Source organism: Pelodiscus sinensis, chromosome 3 (assembly GCF_052426305.1).
Source record: "Pelodiscus sinensis isolate ZL-2025 chromosome 3, ASM5242630v1, whole genome shotgun sequence".
Taxonomy (NCBI): domain Eukaryota; kingdom Metazoa; phylum Chordata; order Testudines; family Trionychidae; genus Pelodiscus; species Pelodiscus sinensis.
This window is the reverse complement of record NC_143054.1, coordinates 146,648,840-146,670,377: the sequence shown is the minus strand read 5'-3', so window position 1 is coordinate 146,670,377 and position 21,538 is coordinate 146,648,840. Positions and strand designations below refer to the sequence as shown.

Sequence of the window (21,538 nt, the reverse complement as noted above, 5' to 3'; positions counted from 1 at the left end):
TTTTTGAAAGGGTTGGGCAGATTTTATCCACATGTCTGTCAGCCCATCCATCAGTGGGACCTCAACCTGGTCCTTTCCAAACTCATGGGGCCTCCCTTTGAGCCCCTGGCAACATGCTCACTGCTGCACCTTTCTTGGAAGGTGTCTTTCTTGGTGTCTATCACGTCTGCCAGGTGTGTGTCCAAACTGAGAGCCCCCACTTCGGACCCCCTGTATGCAGTTTTCTTCAAGGATAAAGTCATGTTATGCCCCCACCCTGACTTTCTTCCAAAGGTGGTGTCTCACTTTCATGTGTCTCAATATGAGACACATGAAACACAAGAAACACTTTCATGTTTCTCCCAGTTTTCTACCTCTGGCTCCATGCTTCAGATAAGAAACAGTCATGACACACTGTAGATGTTAGGAGAGCTCTAGTCCTTTATTTGAAAGGACAAAGCCCTTTCGTAAGACCCCACAGCTCTTTGTACCAATTGCGGAGAGGCTGAAGGGGCAGCTGGTCTCTGCGCAGAGCATCTCCTCGTGGATTACGTCCTGTACCAGGGAGTTTTATGGGCTGGCCGGAGTGCCATCTCTTCCCCTCACGGCCCTAGACCTCCTCTATGGCCCAGACCGTTAGGTCCCAGAACTCCTCTACGGCCTTTGTGGCTCAGGTCCTGATCCTGGACATCTGCAGGACTGCCACATGGTCTTCAGTCCACACTTTTGCCAATCACTATGTGCTGGCCCACCAGGCTAGGGAGGATGCAGCCCTGGGTAGGGCTGTCCTCCACTCAGTTGAAGGCTAGAACTCTGACCCCGCCTCTTGGGGTTTCTGCTTTGGAGTGACCTACATGACATGGATATGAGCAATCACTCAAGATGTGTTGCTCGTATCCATTCCAAATCCTGCCCGGCTCCCCTTCTTCAGAGTAATCCGGTAAGAAGGAACCGAGGAGGTTGGAGGGCCAGCAGGGGTATATATTAGCTGATATATCGGTGCAACTCCAGGGGGCTTCCTGCTGGCCCAATGGATGCTGCTAAGGGAAAATCTTCCGATGAGGTGCACATGCAGCACGCACACACCTACATGGAATTGGACATGAGCAACACGTCTCGAAGAACAACAGTTACGAAGGTAAATAACCATTTTTTCTTGATTAGCTTTATTAACACAAGAAACTTCTTTTTATATATAACCCTGCTTCTGTAACTTGCACTCCAATTCGTATGATGAATTGGGTTTTACCCATGAAAGCTTTAATCTGATAAATCTGTCCTGATAAATCTGTTAGTCTTTAAGGTGCCACAGAACTCGTGGTTTTTGCATATACAGACTAGCACAGCTACCACTCTGAGACCATGTACTACTATGAAAAATTTCATTAAAAATGATTTAACTTGTTTATGCCCATTTTAGTTTTCTCTTGATTTACAAACACAAAAATTGTCAGATGTAGAGTATTAAGGAATACATTGCTTTACATACCAAATCTGTTGCTTTAATAAAAGGCCATCTAGAATTATCAGAAAATATTTTTTAAAAAAGTCTGAAAACTCTTTAGTGGTAGAATATTCTTTCTATTCTGCTTCCCCTGACTCCACCTCTTGCTTGATAAATTTTTTGAGTCTTTTACTATTTCTTGTGAATTTTAGCTCCAAATGTTTGGTTTTTATGTTTTTTTAAAAAAACACAGATTTTAGAATGGAAGTGACATTACGGCTATGTGTCACAATAATGGTGCTAATATGTGTACAGTCATTGTGATTACTTCTAAAATCAAATGAGTTTTTGTTCAGGTATATACGCATGGGCTTCGGGTATGTAGGGTGGGGGAAGGTTCTGCCTTTCCAAACCGCCAGGCATAGCCCCGCCCATACTCTGCTCCCAGAACACCTACTGTAGGTGTTCTGGCGGAGGAGTGTTGGTGCCCCCAGCACCCGCCCTCCCAGTGCTTTGGAGCGCATGGCATGCCCTCCTCTGGTACTCTGGGGCTGGAGAGCCCAGGTTGGACCGCATGGCGCAGCATGCCCTGCCTCTCCCGGTTCTCAAGAGGCTGGACTGGGTTTGGCCAGGCCACTCAGGGTGGTATGCCTTCCACCGGGGCTGGGGAGGCTGCGATGAGCGCTGCCTTCCTCTTCCTCCCCACCCCCGTGGTTGGAAATGGGGAGTATGCATGTGTGGCGCGCTGCCCCGTCTCCCAGGGCCTAGTAGAAGGGGCAGGGCTAGAGGTGTGGTTAGGGCTATACTAGTGGTATACATGGTGTATACTGTCTAGTATCTGCTTCATTTCTGTGTCAAATATGTAAAATTTATTTTAAACTCAGTGACAAACTAAACATTAAATTTAGCAAATTTTGTTACTGTCATAATAATTTAACGTAAAAATGACTCAGTTATTTGTAATGTATGTATAATTGTCAATTTTTGGCTTGTAGGATCTAGTCCATATAATGCTCTGAATGTACCATTACACAATAGAAGATGTCAGGTAAGTAATAACCTTACATGCCTGTAAGTCTGTTTTTTTAAATAAATGTATTATGAATGTTTAAGACAAAAATGTAAATAGTTTATTGATCTTGACACTGGACAATAAGTTAGAAAGCTATGTCTACTTATTGCTTTTCTTATAATACATCAATGCAGTTCCCCTCTCAAATCCTGTGTGTTTTATAAAAGCATAGGTCATCCAGGTTCCGCTGCTGGCCTATGTGCCAGCTCAGTTGAGGAGTGCTATGTTACCCAGAGATCCCACCCCTGTGTGTCAGTACAGTTTTGGATCAGATCAAGTGCAGTTTGCCAGTGCTTATGCTGCTCTTGTTCTATCTAGCTGGTGCTTTATTGAGGATGTAGTCTGACACTGATTTGTGGCTCTGCTAGCATCATGGAAGGGAAAAGCAATCACTAGATGCAGAATGAAGGTTCCTGATTGCCAAAGATTGCATGCCAAGGATTCCTTTTTAGAAAGATTATCATGACTGCCCTTTGTTCTTCAGGAGCATCCCTGAAGAGAATGGACTCTGTTGCCGTAGCCAAGTTGGCAGTGAATAAATGACTTACTGGCCTGTTTTATGATGGAGATAGTTTAGTTCAGATAACTGCTGAGTGGTAGCACCTGACTAAACCAGTACTTGAAGTGGCCATCCTTTTCGGCCTATGGGAATATAGCTTCAATCAATCTCTGTTCTTGTCTGTGGTACAGAAGTAGATACATACTGGTTGCTCACTAGTCTACAGTCTTAAAAATCTGTGGTTTTGCTTGGATTAATGAGGTTCTACTGTAACTGCATTGGTTGAAATACACAGACACCAAAATAGGAGGCAGAGAATGGAGTATTTGGGGTAAGTTAGAGAAATGCATAGTAAAAAGAAATGTGTAAGATACTATATCTGGGGAGACTTAAGCAGTGAAGATTTTAACCATAAACTTTGGTGAGACATTATTGAATAAGAAAAAAGCATGGAGTAGGGATGTGAAGGACCAGTTGACTATCCGATAAGCAAATGCAAAAGAACTTTCTGTGCTTCCTTACCACCAAAAAACAAACTTTTCCTTTCTCTCCCCTCAACAAAATACAGGAAAAAGCTTTGCTATCCAGCATATTGCAGGAACAGTGGTGCCAGTTAGTTAAATATTTTTGTTAACTAGCAATTCGAGATGCATGAGGGGTTTCTGGTTTGAGGCATGGGGATGGGCCAGACCCCAGGCTACATGCGTTGCTGCCGCTTTGAAATGCCATGTGCAGCCTGGGGCCAGCTGGGGTATCCCTAGGCTGTATGGGGTGTTTCAAAGTGGCAGCGATGTGTGGAGCCCGGTGTCAGCTGGAGACCTCAGCTGATCCCGGGCTCCACGTGGTGCTTTCACCCTAGGGCTGTTGTTACACTTCAAAGGCGGAATCACTCTATTGACTAATCAAATAGTCAATGCAAAAAATGCATCAACTATTGAATTAGTCAGTCGATATTTAACATCCTTAGCATGGGGTAGTTGATAATGAGGAAAAGTAGGATAACAAGACATATTTATAGCAAAGCACCACCAGGCTACTAGGTTACATGAAAAGGAACATATTATGGGAAGATATTCTAGTGTTACTGTGTGCAAATTTGTAGTAATAGGCATGGGTTGGTTAAGAAGGTACCTTTGTGAATCTGTTCCAGGAACTATTTTGGCCTCTAAAAGGTATAGATAAATTAGTAAAGCACCTAAGCAAGTTTTGAATTGCAGGTTAGGTTCCTGACTCATAGGTGCTCTATTAAATCCCACTCAGTGCCCATCTACATCTTTAGGTACTGAACTCTCACTAAAGCTTTTTTTTTTTTTTTTTTTTTTTTAAATACAGTTGAGCATCTAAACTCCTTTGTAAACTTGGTCCTTTTATCTTTCATAGAATGGCATTTTGCAATTTCAGATGGTTTTGTTGTCCCACCATAAAACATGTTAAGAGCAGCATTTTAAAGCATAGTTCTAACCCTTTACACATGCCAAACCATGTACAGCTAATCTCTGGATACAATCCTGCTGTCCTGGCCTTTAGGCAGAAAGATCTAAATCACAGTAAGGGGTCAAACATGATAGGCGTTGTAGACAATAACTGTTCTTATTGCATCTAATTATAAGCAGTGTTGATTCAAGGTCTCAATTTTAAAATTATATTTGTTGTAACTGCAATATGCCAATTGTAAATCTTTGTGTTAAAGCTGAAGTTGCGAGACATTGCTGGTCAGGCTTTGGTTTTCGTTCAGGATCTTGTGACAGCTCTTCTGAACTTTCATACTTACATGGAGCAGAGAGTCCAGATTTTTCCCATAGATTCTGCCATTGATACTATATCGCCATTAAACCAGAAGGTAAATTTGATTTTTCAGTTAATATTGTACAGAAGCTTGATTACGTTGTACTTTGGCCTGTTCCTGTTCATAGCACATCTTCTCTAATCCCTTTCATGAGAAACACCTTATTATATCTTTATTGGACCAGCATTAACAATTTCTGGAGAAGTCTGTCTTCTTCAGAGGGTCACTGCTGGGACAGGAATCCTTTGGATATGGGAGAGGGAATGGCTGTAGAGAATCCTGTTTCTCCTTCCCTGTGCCTTTTATTCTATGAGCAATACAATAATCAAAATAAGGCTCTGCTAAAAGCACAGAAGTCTAAACTGCACTTATTAAATGAGCCAGTGGATTACCTTCAGACATCTAAGTATAGGCCATCCTCGCCATAAGTCTAAGATATGTTCCAAAAAACTTGGCCTTATAGTAAAACAACTTAAAATGGGGAATTTTTTTTCCTGTGGCTATTTGCGCAAATCGGGTTTTGGGGGTTGTTTTTGCATGACTTAAGAGTGGGGAATGGAGGGCTTATAGCGCATCAGTTCCCACAAGTGTCAATCACTTGAGTGTGAAACCAACGTATACTGGGGCAGCTTATAGCGGGGATGCCCTGTATTACATTACCTGAGAACTGCCCTTTCCTTTTAATAGCTGTCATAAGAATATTTTGAGTAGCATGAAGATAAGTCACATGTGAAGACAGAGAGAGGCCTAGTTAATTGTATACTGTTACATCTCTGTAATAGGAAACTAAAAGGAAATACAAAACACAGGACTATGTAGCACTTTAAAGACTTACAAGATGGTTTATTAGGTGATGAGCTTTCGTGGGCCATCACCTAATTAAACCATCTTGTTAGTCTTTAAAGTGCTACATAGTCTTGTTTTTTGTTTCAGATAGACCAGACTAAAACAGCTACATTTCTATTACTAAAAGGAAATAGATTTTTTAAATATTAGAAGTGGCAATGTTATGGTTTGCATAAAATGAACTCTTTTTGGTCTCTTTCCCAAGTCCTTCATTATCTTACTGTCTGATCTTGGGCTATCTGTCTCTTTTAAGCATCCTCATATTCTAGAGTAATTGTAAAGCTTTATGTCCCTGCAGTGCTTTGAACTATCTTAAATGGAAGAGGGTATGGAAAGGGTTATACAGAAAAAGCTACTACTACCTATAATGAAATCTTTTTCTAGAGCATAATACATTGTCCAGAATTGTTGAGCGTACAATAATTCCTCATTTAACACTATAGAAATGTTTCAGAAAATGATCGTGTTAAGTGAAAATGTCTTATGCGGGGTGAATTTTCCCATTGAAAATAATGGAAAAGGTGGGGGTTGCGTTTCAAGCAGTGTTGTCTATTGGGACCGGGACATAAGGTTGGGGGGGAAAGGGGACTGGGTTACAGCAGGGAGGGGAGGTGTTTGGCTCTGGGGAAGGGAAGGGGAAGAGAGGGGAGAGGAATTGGGTTGAGCGTATGCCCCTGTGATGGGTCTGCTGGGACCTGCACTGTGTCTCGCAAGGGGGGTTGCCGGGAAATGGTGCGGCGAGCGGCGAACCCTCTGCCACTATGCAGGGAGGCAGGGGAAGCCCTGCGCAGCCACCAGCAACGGGAGGGCTGGGAAAACCCAGCCGCCGGCCTGCAAGTGGGGGCGGAGGAGAAGGGGGCAAGGCGTCCGGCAAGGGGTGGAGTCAGCGGGGAACATCGCGGTGAGCGGCGAACCCTCCACCGCTTTGCAGGGGGATGGGGGAAGCCCTGCGCAGCCACCAGCAACAGGCTTGCTGGGGAAATCGTGTTATTCCAGGGATGGTTGTGTAATTCAAAAAACGTTCCCTCAAAAAAAAAAAATTGTGCTATCGTGAAAACGTGTTAAGCGGGGCACGTATTAAATGAGGAATTACTGTATTCCACGTGATTGTCTGTTTCTTTCTCTGGGACAAGCCTCAGAAAAGATGTCTACCCACACTTTGTTGTAACCCAGATCTCTCACTGCTCTTAAATGTAGGACCTAGAATTTCAGAGTCCAGAATAGCACTTAAATGATTGGAGAACCCAGTTTACTTTTGCCAACTGTAATCCAAACTGTGGGAGGTTTTTCCATTCTTTAGCCTTGTAGTAAGTTTCAAATAAACTTGAATGCTAAGCTAAAAGTTATCCACTTCTCTATTTGCAAGATCGCTAGTACTGTTGTTGCTATTAGTATTACTTAAATAGCTCTGTACTTAGAGCTACAAGAATTAGCCTTTTAGCAATTGCTTCTTTTCAGGAGTGAAACAGTGAGTGAGTTAAAAAAACAGACATGATTTACTTGCATTTCTCTATGTAACTTCCAAAATGCAGTTGTATTCTGCATAGTAACAGCAAAATCTTACATAGCTGATCTGGTCCCTTTCTATGTTCAGTGCCATATCTACTGACTTAAGTGACAAGTTCTTCTTTTTTAGAAATCCTTGTAGCACTGCAGATTTAACATAGCTGAGTGTGTCTAAGCTGTGTATATTTGGTCTTTTGCATCCCAAGAATTGTTGACATTCCAGTCACACCTATTCTAACACATTGAAGATCAGGACTAGATCAGGAGTTGGCAACCTTTTCAAACCAAACTACATCAAAATTCAGACCAAGTGGTCAACAAAGAGCCCTATAAGAATGCCCATTTGAATGAATGACAATATACAACATAATATTTTTGATAATTGACATAATGATTAATAATAGCACAAATGGAACATAGGACTCATAGACTTTATTTAAGGGGACTTCTGCTGCATCTATTCACGCATTCCTTTGCAGTTTACATCATAACTGGTCAAATCCATCTTCATGCACACAGTCAGGCTGTCTTCTGTCAATCTTATGGTAGGGGGCTGGTGATGTGGGGGTGCAAGAGTCTGGGTTTGGGCATATGAGGGGTTCAGGGCACGAGATTGGGTGTATGATGGACTCAAGGCACAAGGATGGGGTGTGTGGGGAGTGCAGACGTGTTATGGCCGAGGACTGGGGATATGCGGGTGCTGGAGTCTGGGGATGTGGGGGTACAAGGGCCTCAGGTCAAGGTGTTAAGGTGTACGATGGATTCATGGTTGGTGTGTGCAGCAGTACAGGTGTGTTATGATGCTGCAGCCAGATGGGGGCTGGGCCCCAGTGGGGGCTTGTTGGCCACACTTCATTTTTAATTAAAGTAAAATATTATGTCCAACACATAAGGTTTCAACATTGTCTTGATTTATGGCAGGAGCGAGGAACCTTTCTGGATTAGGGACCACTGACCTATAGAAAAATCAGTTGGGGACCACACAAGTGAGAAGCAAAATAAAACCCCTCCGGAAACCCCTAACTATCACTGATGTGACCCTCCTCAACACAAACACCTCACTCCTGGTGCTCCAACCCATAGTGGGGGAAGGGCCAGAGATGACTGAAGTTCTTTGGGTGATGTCCCTGTGAGTGCTCCGCTGTTGGTGACAGGTCATCCCCACAGCTGCAGTTCGGAGCTTTTCCCCTAGCAGTTTACCATCGGGCTGCTGATGTGCAGGAGACGGTTCAAGCCATTGGCGGTTGGACAGCTGCCTCACACGTGGCCCTTCCCCTCCCACTCCCCCTCAGTTCCTCTCTTACTGCCCTCTGTTGCAGACAGAGTCCTTAGCTATCTCTCTCCTCAGAGACATCCCCTTAGTCTAGCACTTATATCTTTCAATTTTTGCCTCAGTTTAGGCCCCAAACTCAAACTCTGGTCGTCTGAGGAAGTAGGCTGTGCACACGAAAGCTTATGATACCGTCTACATGTTTTGTTAGTCTTTAAAGTGCTACCAGACCATTTGTTGTTGTTTTTTTTCTGTACAGACTAACTCGGCTACCCCCTGAAACTTTTTTAAAGGTTTCTTAATGAAGCTTTTCTTTTTAAGGTAGCTCATTAGGTTTTTTTATGGGTGAGCTTTAGGTAGGTAGAGGTTCTGACAGATGTGTATAGCCACTAAAAATTCCATCCCCCTTTTCTGTTTTGTCCCAGTATCCCTGACCAGAATTTGCTTCCAGTATCATTTTCCTCCACAAAATAGTGCAGGGTATCCTGCCTTTCAGAGATGGCTGTACATCAGTAGGAGTGTATGCCTTTTGTGAAGCACTTTGGGATCTTTCAAAATGAAAGGTGCTGTATTACTGTGATATTCAACTATCAGCTTTGAGCAGTTTGTAATCTGCACTAACAAGTGCCACTTAAACCTCTTTGTATTCAGTTCTCACAGTATCTCCATGAAAATGCATCCTATGTACGCCCTCTGGAGGAAGGAATGCTTCATTTGTTCGAGAGTATTACAGAAGATACTGTGACTGTGCTGGTAATATTTTTTGATTACGGGTAGATTTTTTTTTTCTAATGAAAAATCAATTACTGGGAAAATCTCTTAAAGTCCAGTTATCTTTTCTTTAGGAAACAACTGTGAAATTGAAGGCCTTCTCTGAACATTTAACTTCCTACACCTGTTTTCTCAAGAAGATTCTTCCTTATCAGTTAAAAAGGTATTTTCCTTTTGAAATCTGCTGAGTTCTATCTTATATTACCAATTTCAATTACTCAGAAATCATCAATCCACACCAAAACACTATGCAATTGGTTTAAAAAGCATGGTTTTCTTTAAAAAGTGAGGGAAGATTCTGTGCTTTCTGGCTTTTGAGGCAGTAGGCAGCATACTTGAAAGGATTTTCCTGTAACCATGAGGCCAAGAAACTTTCATTTAAAAAAAGAAAGCTAGTGATTGCAGCAGCTGTGAGTTTGAGAAAAATAACACATATTGTGATTTTTTTTTTTTTTTTGTAGTAAATCCATGAAATTTTACAACTGTGGAATCACAGTAAGGTTGTTTACTGAAATAATAGCCTATCTGGGTCTACACTATGCTCGGACATTTGTCATGAAATGCTTATGGCATTTTCTAACTAGCACCTGTAAAAAAAAGGCTACACACCTGTCCCCTTGGTTGGTTGTCCTCTTTCTCTGTTTTTTCTTATGCAGATCTTATATCTTGCTCCATTGGGTGGGTTGGAAAGGAGATAAATTGTGCCTTCAAAATAATACTTAAAATTGGGATCTGGGCTGGGAGGTGTAGAAAGAAGGAGGTCTTGCTGTCCTACCCCCTGCCTCCCAAAATAATCTTGATCACTTTGTAGGGTAGAGGAATGGAAAGATGGATTATCTTCAGCTTGATAGGACAGTCTTCTTCACACTGATAGTTCTGTAACTTGTTCCTTCTCAAGAACACAAGGAAAAAATGTGAAAATGTATTCTCCCATCTGTTGTCTCTTGTTTTATACTTAGATTATAAGCTCTTCGGGGCAGGACAGTGTCAATTCTGTTTGCATATTGCCTAGCTCAGTGGGATCCTGGTCCATGCCTGAGGTTAATAAATGCTAGGATATTACAAATAATAAATAGTTGTTAACTGCAAAGAAAATGAAGCACCTGTATTGGAAGTGGAAAAACATCTAGGTTATGAATAAGCTATGTACTCCTAGTTGATCCATCTGCTGGGAAAGAGTCAATACAACCTTTGTAAAGGGAAGTTATGCCTCATCAATCTATTGGGATTCTTTGAGGATGTCAGAAAGCATGGGGACAAGAATGATCCAGTTGATATCTGGTACTGGGACTTTCAGAAAGCATTTTGATAAGGTCTCATACCAACAGCTCTTGATAAAAGTATGCAATCCTATTATAAGAGTGAAGGTCCTCTTGTGGATCAGTGACTATAAGAAACAAGGGGTAGAAATAAATGGTCACTTTTTATAATGGAGAGAGAGAAATAGTGGGGTTCACCAAGGATCTGTATGGGGAACTGTGCTATTCAACATATTAATAATTAATACCTGGAAACTGTGGTGGTGAAATTTGGAGATGATACAACATTTCTCTAGATAAGTCCAATGCTAACTATAAAGAGTAATAAAGGGAGATGACAGTATGGCAGATGAAATTCAGTGTTGATAAATGCAAAGTAATGCACATTGGAAAACACAACCATGTATATAAAACACTCAGGAAAGAAATCTTGCAATCATTATAGGTAGCTCTCAGAAAACATCAGCTCAATGTGCAGCAGCAGTAATCTCCTCCCTTCAAAACTAACAATGTTAGGGACCATTAGGAACGCTATCAGAAAATATAATGATACTGTGTAAATTCATGACTTGCTTATGCCTGCAGTCCCGATCACCCCATCACAAAAAATATATTGGAGTTAGAAAAGATGTAGAGAAGGGGAACAGAAACGATTTAGGGTATGGAACAGATTTCATATGAAGAGAGATTTTTAAAAAGGCCAGGACTGGTCAGCTTAAAGAGTCGGTGAAGAGCAGGATATAATAGAGAGTGATAAAATAATGAATGGTATGGAAAAAATGAACAGGGTCATGTTTATCCCTTCACATAACACAAGAACTAAGGGTCACCGAAAGAAATTGATAGGCAGTAGGTTTAAAGCCCCACCCAAAAAAGAAGTACTTCTCCACGCAACACAGTCAACTAGTGGAACTTTTTGCCAGAGGATGTTCGTGAGGTCAAAAGTATAACTGGATTCAAAAAAAGAATTAGGTAAGTTCATGGAGGATAGATCCATCAATGGTTGTTGGCCAAGATGATCAGGGACACAATCCCAGGCTCTGTGTCCCTAAACCTTTGATTCCTAGAAGCTGGCACTGGATGAGAGGGACTAGATCACTTAATTGCCCTCTTAAATTAATTTCCTCTGAAGACTGTGGCATTTGCCACAGTAGGAAGACAGGCACTAGGTTTGGTGGACCATTGATCTGACCCACTATGACTCTTTATGTTATAAAGGTTTGGGGGGCTGTGCCCTATGTGCGCTATGCTTGCAAACCCCCCTCTCAACTGGGGAGGGCCTGTTACTGAGGCCACCCTAGCCCTGGCTCTCCCCACCTCCTCTCCTGGATGCTGGGGAAGGCCCAGCCTGGGCTCTTGGGGGGATGGGGAAGGCCGGCTTCCAGTAAGGGGGGCTGAGCCAAGGCCACGCCAGGCTCAGTCTCTTTCACTGCCTTGCCACCCCTCCTGACACCAGGGAGGGCTGGGCCAAAGCCTCACAGCTATGGCTCTTCCCTTGGCTGCTGGGAAGGGAAGAGGTGGGCCAGGCTGGGAGTTGGTGGGGCCAGGGCCTCAGGGAGGCCACTCTGTCATCCCACAGGAAAAAAAAAAAATGTTATATATAGAGGGAGAAATAAAATTTGCAGCCCCTCTTCTCTCACTGCTTATCTAACTCAGAATTTAACCAGCAGCAAAGGTGTTTATCAGATCAATTTTGGAAATTATGCAGTTGTTTGGCAAGATACTTAATTCTTTAAAAATAAATGTATATATTCCTAGTTTGGAAGAAGAGTGCGAATCTTCTCTTTGCACAGCTGCTTTAAGAGCCAAGAATCAGAAGCTCCACAATGATATGAAGAAGATGACAGCAGCGTTTGAGAAGTTACACATATACACTAGTCTTCTTGTCTTACCAAGTAAGTGTCCGTTTTGGCTCCAATCTATTGACATAAGAAGGATGCCATACTTCCTGGTTTTGAACCGACGATATGCAAATATGAAACACAAAATAGACCTTCACAGAACATCATAATACACTGGCTAACCTAAAGGTGTTAAATGCTGATTTTTTTTAAAAAAAGGAAAAGATCTATGAACTTTGGTAGTATAAATATAATTTATGCCTTCATATCTTCTGTAGACTTTTTAAGCCAGTATGAGAGCATTCCGTCTTTAATTATTAGGTCAGAACTTTCTATGCTTCCTTACCACCAAAAAACAAACTGTTTGCCTTTCTTTCCCCTCAACAAAATACAGAAAAAGCTTTGCTATCCAGCATATTGCAGGAACAGTGGTTCCAGTTAGTTAAATATTTTTGTTAACTAGCAATTCGAGATGCATGAGGGGTTTCTGGTTTGAGGCATGGGGATGGGATCTGGGAGAGGGTACTGAGCTCTCGGCTGGGAGTGCAGGCTGCAGGGTTGATTCAGGCTGCCAGAGAGGGATTGAGGCTAAGACAATAGGGTGACTGGGGATGAGGGCTCTGGGATGGAAGGTGAGGGTATGGGCTGAGATTTAGGTGGAGATCAGAGCTTGCAGGCTGCGGGGGAGGGTTGGGTGCAGAAGGAAGCATGAGGTAGAGGGGGAAGGGTATAGGAGGAATTTTGGGGTTCTGGATCTGAGTCCAGTGGCTCCCTGAAAGCAGCAATAAGTCACTGCTGCTCCTAGACACATACAGCTAGGTAGCTCTGCCTCTGTCCATAGACAGTTCCACTACTGTCTTCCACCCAAGTTTGATAACTTTTTATCAGCCAACAGGAGCTACAAGTCGGGGGCAGTGCTTGGAGCCTACATGCTTAGGAACAGCAGGGACGTGTGTATTTCCAGGGAGCCATGTGGGACCAGTAGATTCCCTGCCTGTAAACTGGACTTTGATTGAAGATCAGAAATGCCAGTTTTAGAGCTTTTCAGTTGGTACAGGGTCAGATAACTCCGCTTTCGCTGTACAGCTCAAACTTACCTTTTTAATTATAGTAGTATGTAAGTGATATACAAGCAGTCAGTTAAACATCAGTTTAATTCTCTCAAATAAATTGTGAAATGAATGACTACATTTGTACAGGCATTTCTATCTGCCCTTTCCTAGTAACTATGCACAGCCAGTTCACATCCAAGTCCAGTAAAAAATAATTTAAAACAGGATGTTAATAAGCGATCATGAATTAAAACCACAACATAGCAAGGGACAGGTGACTGTGTAGCCAGTGGATACAGAGGTACTGACAACCAATGATCCATTAAAATTGAAATATGGAGAAATAAAAGAATAAATAATAGTAAGATATGCAGAATGGAAATCTGGCTTGCTGACTTTTCACTGAACATGGCAAGCCTATCAATGGTGGTATATAACCCAAACTGCAAAGATCTGCTTTAAAATTCTTACCATTCTCAATTCCTAGGTCTTTTAAAAGATCATTATTACCTTAACTCCATTTGCCTTAAGTCTCAATTATGAGACACTAGAAGTGAACATTTATAATCCCTTATCTTTTTGTTCACTTCTTCCAACTCTGATTAGCAGTCAACCTTCTCCGTGGGCCTTTTTCAAGTATCAGAATTTTCCTCCCAAAGAACAACTCTCCCAAAACCGCAATATTGCACTTATAAAAACAAATATGGCTTCTGCAAATATCCTTCATTATTCCTAAAATGTGATTCTACTATTGTCTTCCACCCACGTTTGCTAACTTGATGAGCCAATGGTTGCTCTGGACCCAGTGCTTGGTACAGGGCACAGAGCCCCTAGAATCATAGAATCCTAGGGCTGGCAGAGATCTCAGGAGGTCATCAAGTCCACCCCCCTGCCCAAAGTAGGACCAACCCTAACTAATCAACCCAGCCAGGGCTTTGTCAAGCCAGGATTTAAAAACCTCTAGGGATGGAGATTCCACCACCTCCCTAAGTAACCCATTCCAGTGCTTCATCACCCTCCTAGGGAAATAGTTTTTCCTTATATCCAACCTAGTCCCCTCCCTCACTGCAACTTGAGACCATTGCTCCTTGTTCTGCCATCTGTCATACTGAGAACAGCCTCTCTCCATCCTCTTTGGAACCTCCCTTCAGGAAGTTGAAGGCTGCTATCAAATCCCCCCCTCACTCTTCTCTTCTGCAGACTTAACAAGCCCAAATTCCTCAGCCTCTTCTCGTATGTGCTCCAGCCGCCTAATCATTTTGGTTGTCCTCTGCTGGACTCTCTCCAATGCGTCAACATCCTTTCTGTAGTGGGGAGCCCAGAACTGTATACAGTACTCCGGATGTGGCCTCACCAGTGCCAAATAAAGGGAAATAATAATTCTCTGGCAATGCTCCTCCCAATGCAACCTAATATGCCATTAGCCTTCTTGGCTACAAGGGCACACTGTTGACTCATATCCAGCTTCTCATCCACTGTAATCCCCAAGTCCTTTTCTGCTGAACTGCTACTTAGCCAGTTGGTTCCTAGCCTGTAACAATGCTTGGGATTATTCTGTCCCAAGTGCAGCACTCTGCACTTGTCCTTGTTGAACCTCATCAGATTTCTTTTGGCCCAAATCTCCAATTTCTCTAGGTCACTCTGAATCCTATCCCTCTCCCCCTAACTTAGTGTGATCTGCAAACTTGCTGAGGGTGCAATCCATCCCCTCATCCATATCATTAATAAAGATGTTGAACAAAACCGGCCCAAGAACCCATCTTTGGGGCACTCTGGTTGAAACCGACCACCAGCCAGACATCAAGCCATTGCTCACTACCCATTGGGCCCTGTGGTTGTTCTCCACCAAGGAGCAGCAGTGCCATGTTACCACTTCCAGGAAGCCAGGTAGGGAGCTTCCTGGCCCTTCACCAACCAGACTTTTAAAGATCAGAAATTCTGGTGTATAGAATTTTCCCGTTTGAACAGGGTTGGATAAGTCAGCTCTTAAGTTTGAGTTGTTCAGTAAAAGCTATCTTTCTAACTACAGTCGTACGTAAGAGAAACACACAAAAATCACTTAAATGTCAATTCAGTGCTATAAAATAATACGAAAATCATAGAATACTAGGACTGGAAGGGACCTCGAGAGAGACCATCCCTGATAGACATTTATCTAACCTGCTCTTAAATATCTCCAGAGATGGGGATTCCATAACCTCCCTGGCCAATTTATTCCAGTGTTTAACTACCCTGACAGTTAGGAACTTTTTCCTAATGTCCAATCTAAACCTCCCTTGCTGCAGGTTAAGCCCATGGCTTCTTGTTCTATCCTCAGAGGCCAAGATGAACAAGTTTTCTCCCTCTTCCTTATGACACCCTTCTAGATATCTGAAAACTATCATGTCCCCCTTCAATCTTCTCTTTTCTAAACTAAACAAACCCAATTCTTTCAGCCTTCCCTCATAGGTCATGTTCTCTAGACCTTTAATCATTCTTGTTGCTCTTCTCTGGACCCTCTCCAATTTTCCCACATTTTTCTTGAAATGCGGTGTACAGGCAGTCCCCGACTTACGCGGATCCGACTTACGTCGGATCCGCACTTACGAACGGAGCTTTCTCGTCCCGGAAGTCGGGGCGAGAAAGCCCCGTTCGTAAGCTGCTCCGGTGCCCCTGGTCTGCTGGAGACGGTCTCCAGCAGACCAGGGGCACCGGGCGGGTTCCCGCGCTTCTGAGGCTTTGCCAGAGCAAAGCCTCGGAAGCGCGGGAACCGCTGCTGCTGCCACTTGGGTGCCGGTGCCTGTGGTCTGCTGGGGACCGTCCCCAGCAGACCACAGGCACCGGGACCCAAGCGGCAGCAGCGGGCGGGTTCCTGCGCTTCTGAGGCTTTGCCAGAGCAAAGCCTCAGAAGCGCGGGAACCCCCGCTGCTGCCGCATGAGACCCGGTGCCTGTGGTCTGCTGGGGACGGTCCCCAGCAGACCACAGGCACCCGGACTGAAGCCGCAGCCGCGGGGGGGTCCCGCGCCTCGCTGCGGCTCTGCTCCCCGTGTCCCTGGTCTGCTGGGGGGAGGGGACGCAGCTAGTGTGCTCCCCCCCCCCCCAGCAGACCAGGCTTTTGTTTTGGACTCTGGGGCAGAGCAGCTGGGGCGCTGCCGATTGGTCCTGCAGCGCCCGTGGGCACTACTGGACCAACCCGGCAGCACCCCAGCTGCTCTGCCCCAGGTCCTGATTCAGCCGCTGCTGGTCAGTTTCAGCAGCGGCTGAATCAGGACGTCTGGGGCAGAGCAGATGGGGTGCTGCTGGGTTGGTCCAGTAGCACCCCAGCTGCTCTGCCCCAGGCGTCCCCAAGTCAGCTTCTGCTGAAACTGACCAGCGCTGACTACAGGAAGCCCCAGGCAGAGTTGCTCTGCCCCGGGCTTCCTGGAATCAGCTGCTGATCAGTTTCAGCAGCAGCTGACTTGGGGACGCCTGGGGTTCTTAAGTTGATTCTGTATGTAAGTCAGAACTGGCCAGTTCCGACTTACATACAGATTCAACTTAAGAACAAACCTACAGTCCCTATCTTGTACGTAACCCGGGGACTGCCTGTATACTAAAATGTATACTAGCATAGTAAATGAAGTGTCCAAATGAGGAATGGAGTGGAAATGATCGCTAAGGGGTGTACCCCTTGCTTTCTGTGCTCGCTAACCCTCCTGTTTCTGGGGGTAGGCAGGCCTAGCTTTCCCTCCCTCCCCCCAGGCACTGGGTAGGACCAGGGCCGCACCAGCCTCTTGGGGCTCTGCTCTGGTTGCTGGGATGCCAGAGGGCCACCCCAGCCCCAAGGCCTCGGTCTCTTGCCTCCCCAGCTTTCAGGGCTTCCCTCCCCCTGGCCGCACCCCAGACTCTCTGCCACCAGAGGAGGGCCGGGGCCACACCAAGGGGTGGCGGCAGTCTTCGGGCAGGCACTTGGGCTGTTGCCTGTTTGGTGCTCCAGCCTCATGCTGCTTCTCCCCCCCCCCCCGAAATTGGAGCACCAGTGTTTGTGTCCTGTGGAGGGGGAGGAAACCCGTGTGAGGGGGAGGGCACATAACTCCGGCCCACCCACAAGGAGAGGAGGGTGCAGGGGGGGAGAGGGAGATCTCTCTCTCTCTCTAAGATAATGGTTATTGCAACAATTGTTTCACACTACATATTTAATTGATTTTTTTTTTCCAAATCAAAATATTCTAGTGTAATTATAGTGTCTGAGCAAAATTGGGAAAAAGCATAGAAGTCTCATTTGCTTATCTTGTTAGTCTTTAAAGTGCTACATGTCTGCTGCTTTTTTTTTTTTTTTTTTTTTTTTTTTTTTGACTTGGTTATGTTAGCAAAATTCATTTCTTAAGGAAGATTTTAATAATTATGGGTTTAGTTCAGTTAACGAAAGACTTGCTTCTGTGGTGCTAAAGATAAAACCTGCAAATATTTCCAGCATTCAGAAACCAGAGTACTTTCAGGGTTTGGTGGTTCGTTTTTTTTTTTTTTTTTTTTTTCTTAAATGATCATTGTCAACTTGCTTAATGGCTTTTAGGTATAAAACCAGAAGGGCTGCTTCGGACAAATTACAGTTCACTATTCACACATATTGCTGCATGTCTTCATGGATTTCATGATGTTATGAAAGGTGAGACTAAATAAAGGGTAAGCAATTTAAAATGGACTATATCTTAATTGTGTTGGATGCTTGGTTTTGAAAGTAAGACTTACTACCTCTACATCGAGTAATTTAGTTTGTAAAGGGTTGTGTTAAAGTCTGAAAGACCTAAAATTAGACACCCAACATAACTTTAGTTTGCAGGTTTGTGAATGCCTTTTGTGGTACTTCCGCTAGTCTGGCTGTTGCCTTCATTCTTGTGCTTAGACAGTATTAAAATAAACAATAATACTTCGCTGGTTGCTTCAGAGAGTAGGATTCTTCTGTGTTAGTGTTCTGCTTTCTCAAATGAAACTAACCTGTAGCATGGAAGGTCACTGAAATGCACTTCATATAAGCAAACGTACATGTATATGCCCACATTCATAAACATCACAGCTGATTTGAAAATCTCAGCTGTTTTATAGTTGTATTTTCTTATTGTAGGGTGGGGCTGAGGATTTTCTCTGAACTAGAATATGTATGGCTATGTCTAGACTGCAAGCCTCTTTCGAAAGAGGCTTTTTCAAAAGATACTTTAGAAAAAGCCTCTTTCGAAAAAGAGCATCTAGACTGCAAGCGGAACTTTCGAAAAAGCAAGCCGCTTTTTCGAAAGAAAGCAGTGAGTGAGTCTGGATGCTCTCTTTCTGAAAAGCCCTGTTGGCATTCAAGAACGCCTTTTTTCGAAAGAGCACTTTCGAAAAAAGGCGTTCTTCCTCGTGAAATGAGGTTTACCACCGTCGAAAGAAAAGCCGCGTTCTTTCGATTTAATTTCGAAAGAACGCGGCTGTAGTCTAGACGCAGGTGAAGTTTTTTTGAAAAAAGGCTACTTTTTCCGAAAAACCCCCTGAGTCTGGACACAGCCTATAATAGTAGCCTAGTGTCTGTGAGTCTGTAATGCTGAAATGCTGGCTGTTCCCTCTGGGCAGCCCGTGCTGCATGGGGAGTGCGGGGCCCAAACAGTCGCTTGCTCCCCTGCGGTGGCCCGGCTGAGCAGCACAGAAGTCAGCCGAGCACCACTGCGGGAGGCGAAGGGGGGTGGGGCGGTGACGTGCGGCGTGACAGCGGCTCCAGGCCCTGCCCTCTGACTGTGAACGTCACCGCCCTTCGTCTCCCGCCATGGCGCTCAGCAGACTTCTGCGCTGCTGAGCCAGGCCGCTGCATGGGAGCAAGTGGCACAAGCGACCCCTCATGCAGCACAGGGAATGCAGCGCCCAAACGGCCATTTGGGCTCCGTGGTGCCCCGAGTGAGAGGCAGGAGGGGGAGGAGAAGAGACAGAGAGAGAGACAGACAGACAGACGGCTCAGGAGAGAAGACTGATGTTGAGGAGAGACCTGAAAATCACGTCTTATGATGGGCTAATTGGCTAGTATGTATAATAAATGAGAAAAATTGAACTGTTCATCTTTGATACTGTAACTCTAACTTTTTCTCCAAGTATAATTTAATTATGTATAGCAGACATTGCTATATAGTACAAACAAATTGTATTGTATTTGACTTTTTATTAATGCTAGTTGGTTACTAATAGGGAGAGGATTAATTACAAATATTTTAAAATACCTTTACAAAATATGAAACATGTTGGAGCTCTTTCTAAAACCAAGACTACTGAGAATTTTTGGTGGAAAGAAAGGTAAATTTAGTTGACTTCTTTTTATATTGATAATTGTAATTAACTGTATAAATATCAGTATTCTTTAGTTGTCAATGAGGTATTTCCATTGTTCGCTTTGCTAGTAATGTTACTGCAGTTTATTACTACATACTGCAGTTTGTTTTTAAAAGTTAGTTGTTCTGGAGATGATTAGTTTAATCTTAGTTTCATTTTTGTTTTCAATATACCCTTACAAAATGGACAAATTGTCATTAAAGCAATGACAGTCACTATAGATTTACTTGGAAGCACCGGAAATGTTATTGAAAGAGGCTAACATGAAGATTCCTTGTTGAATGAAAACAACCACAAAAAGAGGATAAATTGTTGCATGGGAAGGTGAAAAGCTGCTTAGATGTTTTGGGTTTCTTCTTCTTTCATATCGTAGTTTATAAAAAGTAGCCTGGTGTCTAAACCAGATAAAATCTTTTCTAGGGTACGTCTCCACTGTGCTATCTGCGGAACAAGCTGCCCGGAATTTTGAAATATTTTTTGAAATAACGGGCGCGCTGTTTTGGCATTCCTGTAACCCTTATTCCACATTTGATGTCTCAAAATAGGGTGTTGTTTTGAAATTTGGCACCATGTAGATGCGCCAAATTTCAAAATAAGCTATTTCAAAATAGAATAGTGCAAATTGCTTCTTATTTTGACTTTAGGTTGCTGTGTAGATACACCTCTAGTGTGTAATTTTTTTCCATAGCATAGACTTACCGTAGCTTTTATAGTCCCTCTTTTTGTTGCTTGTGAGGGACTATAAAAGCTGCAATAAGTCTATGCTATGGAAAACAATTACACAATAGAGTTGCATCTACACAGCTGCTGCAACCTTGATCAGTTCATTTAGTGTCAGATTTTCAGAAGTGCCCAGCATCCACTAGCTTTTAGTTGACAGCAATTAAGGGTTGGGTATAGGAAAGAATATAATGTAGTACGTAGATAATTAACACAATGTAATTTATTTTCATTTAGAAATTTCCAAGCACTATAGTCAGAAAGCTGCCTTAGAACATGAGCTTCCAACAGCCACACAGAAACTTATAACAACAAATGACTGCATCTTGTCCTCAGTAGTGGCTTTAACAAATGGAGCAGGCAAGGTAATTTTTTTTTTTTTTAGCCAAAATCTAGTGGTGTCAATCTAAATTAACCTTTAAGCGCTGTCTTTTTCTCAAAGATTAAACTAATATACAACTCTTTCAGGATATCACAAAATATGCGAAGATTTGTTTTAAGGTCTCCAGATCTATTTGCATATTAGTTCACTATTGTTGTGATGCATTGCATTACTGCCAAAGTTACTTGTTTAATAGAAGAGCAGGTACAATTGGGAATGATCTTTGTTTAGTTCATGGCTGTGTAAAACCTCTAATAAATTTGTACTTGCAGTCTTGCTATGAACTTCGGTTCCACTGACACTTCTTTCTCTTCTGAAGTAGCTCTTTTGTTGTTTCTGCCACTTTTTTCTATTTAAAATAAAAATCTTTTTTGACCTATCTAGATTGCCTCATTCTTTAGTAACAACTTAGACCACTTCGTGGCTGCATTGAGCTATGGACCTAAGGAAGGAGCACAGTTCATCAGCCCTCTATCAGCTGAATGTATGCTCCAGTACAAGAAGAAAGCAGTTGCCTACATGAAATCTTTAAAGAAGGTGTGTGTTCAGTTAACATTTACATTCAATAGACAAAGCAAAGGATAGTTAGTATATAATTCAATTACCTTAGACAACAGAATCCTCTTAATTCAAGATACAGTATGGAATAGACTTTTCTCTCCCATGAAATAAGAATTCATATAATACTAAACCTGGAAGGGACCTCGAGAGGTCATCAAGTCCTGCCCTCATGGCAGGACCAAGCATGATCTAGATTATCCCTAATGGATGTTTATTTAACTTAAGATTCCACAACTTCCCTAG

At 43.2% G+C, this 21,538-nt stretch overlaps 1 protein-coding gene across 2 annotated transcripts in view; it reads left to right on the top strand.

The window, feature by feature from the left end:
• Positions 1-21,538, top strand: part of PPP1R21 (protein phosphatase 1 regulatory subunit 21) — a 90,879-nt gene that overhangs the window by 34,434 nt on the left and 34,907 nt on the right. For both annotated transcript variants that reach the window (XM_006129256.5, XM_014576629.4), the window contains exons 8-15: positions 2,419-2,471; positions 4,685-4,834; positions 9,054-9,155; positions 9,248-9,336; positions 12,191-12,327; positions 17,858-17,950; positions 20,590-20,717; positions 21,119-21,271. In XM_006129256.5, the coding sequence (XP_006129318.1) occupies positions 2,419-2,471; positions 4,685-4,834; positions 9,054-9,155; positions 9,248-9,336; positions 12,191-12,327; positions 17,858-17,950; positions 20,590-20,717; positions 21,119-21,271 (905 nt within the window). The remainder of the gene's footprint in view (positions 1-2,418; positions 2,472-4,684; positions 4,835-9,053; positions 9,156-9,247; positions 9,337-12,190; positions 12,328-17,857; positions 17,951-20,589; positions 20,718-21,118; positions 21,272-21,538) is intronic.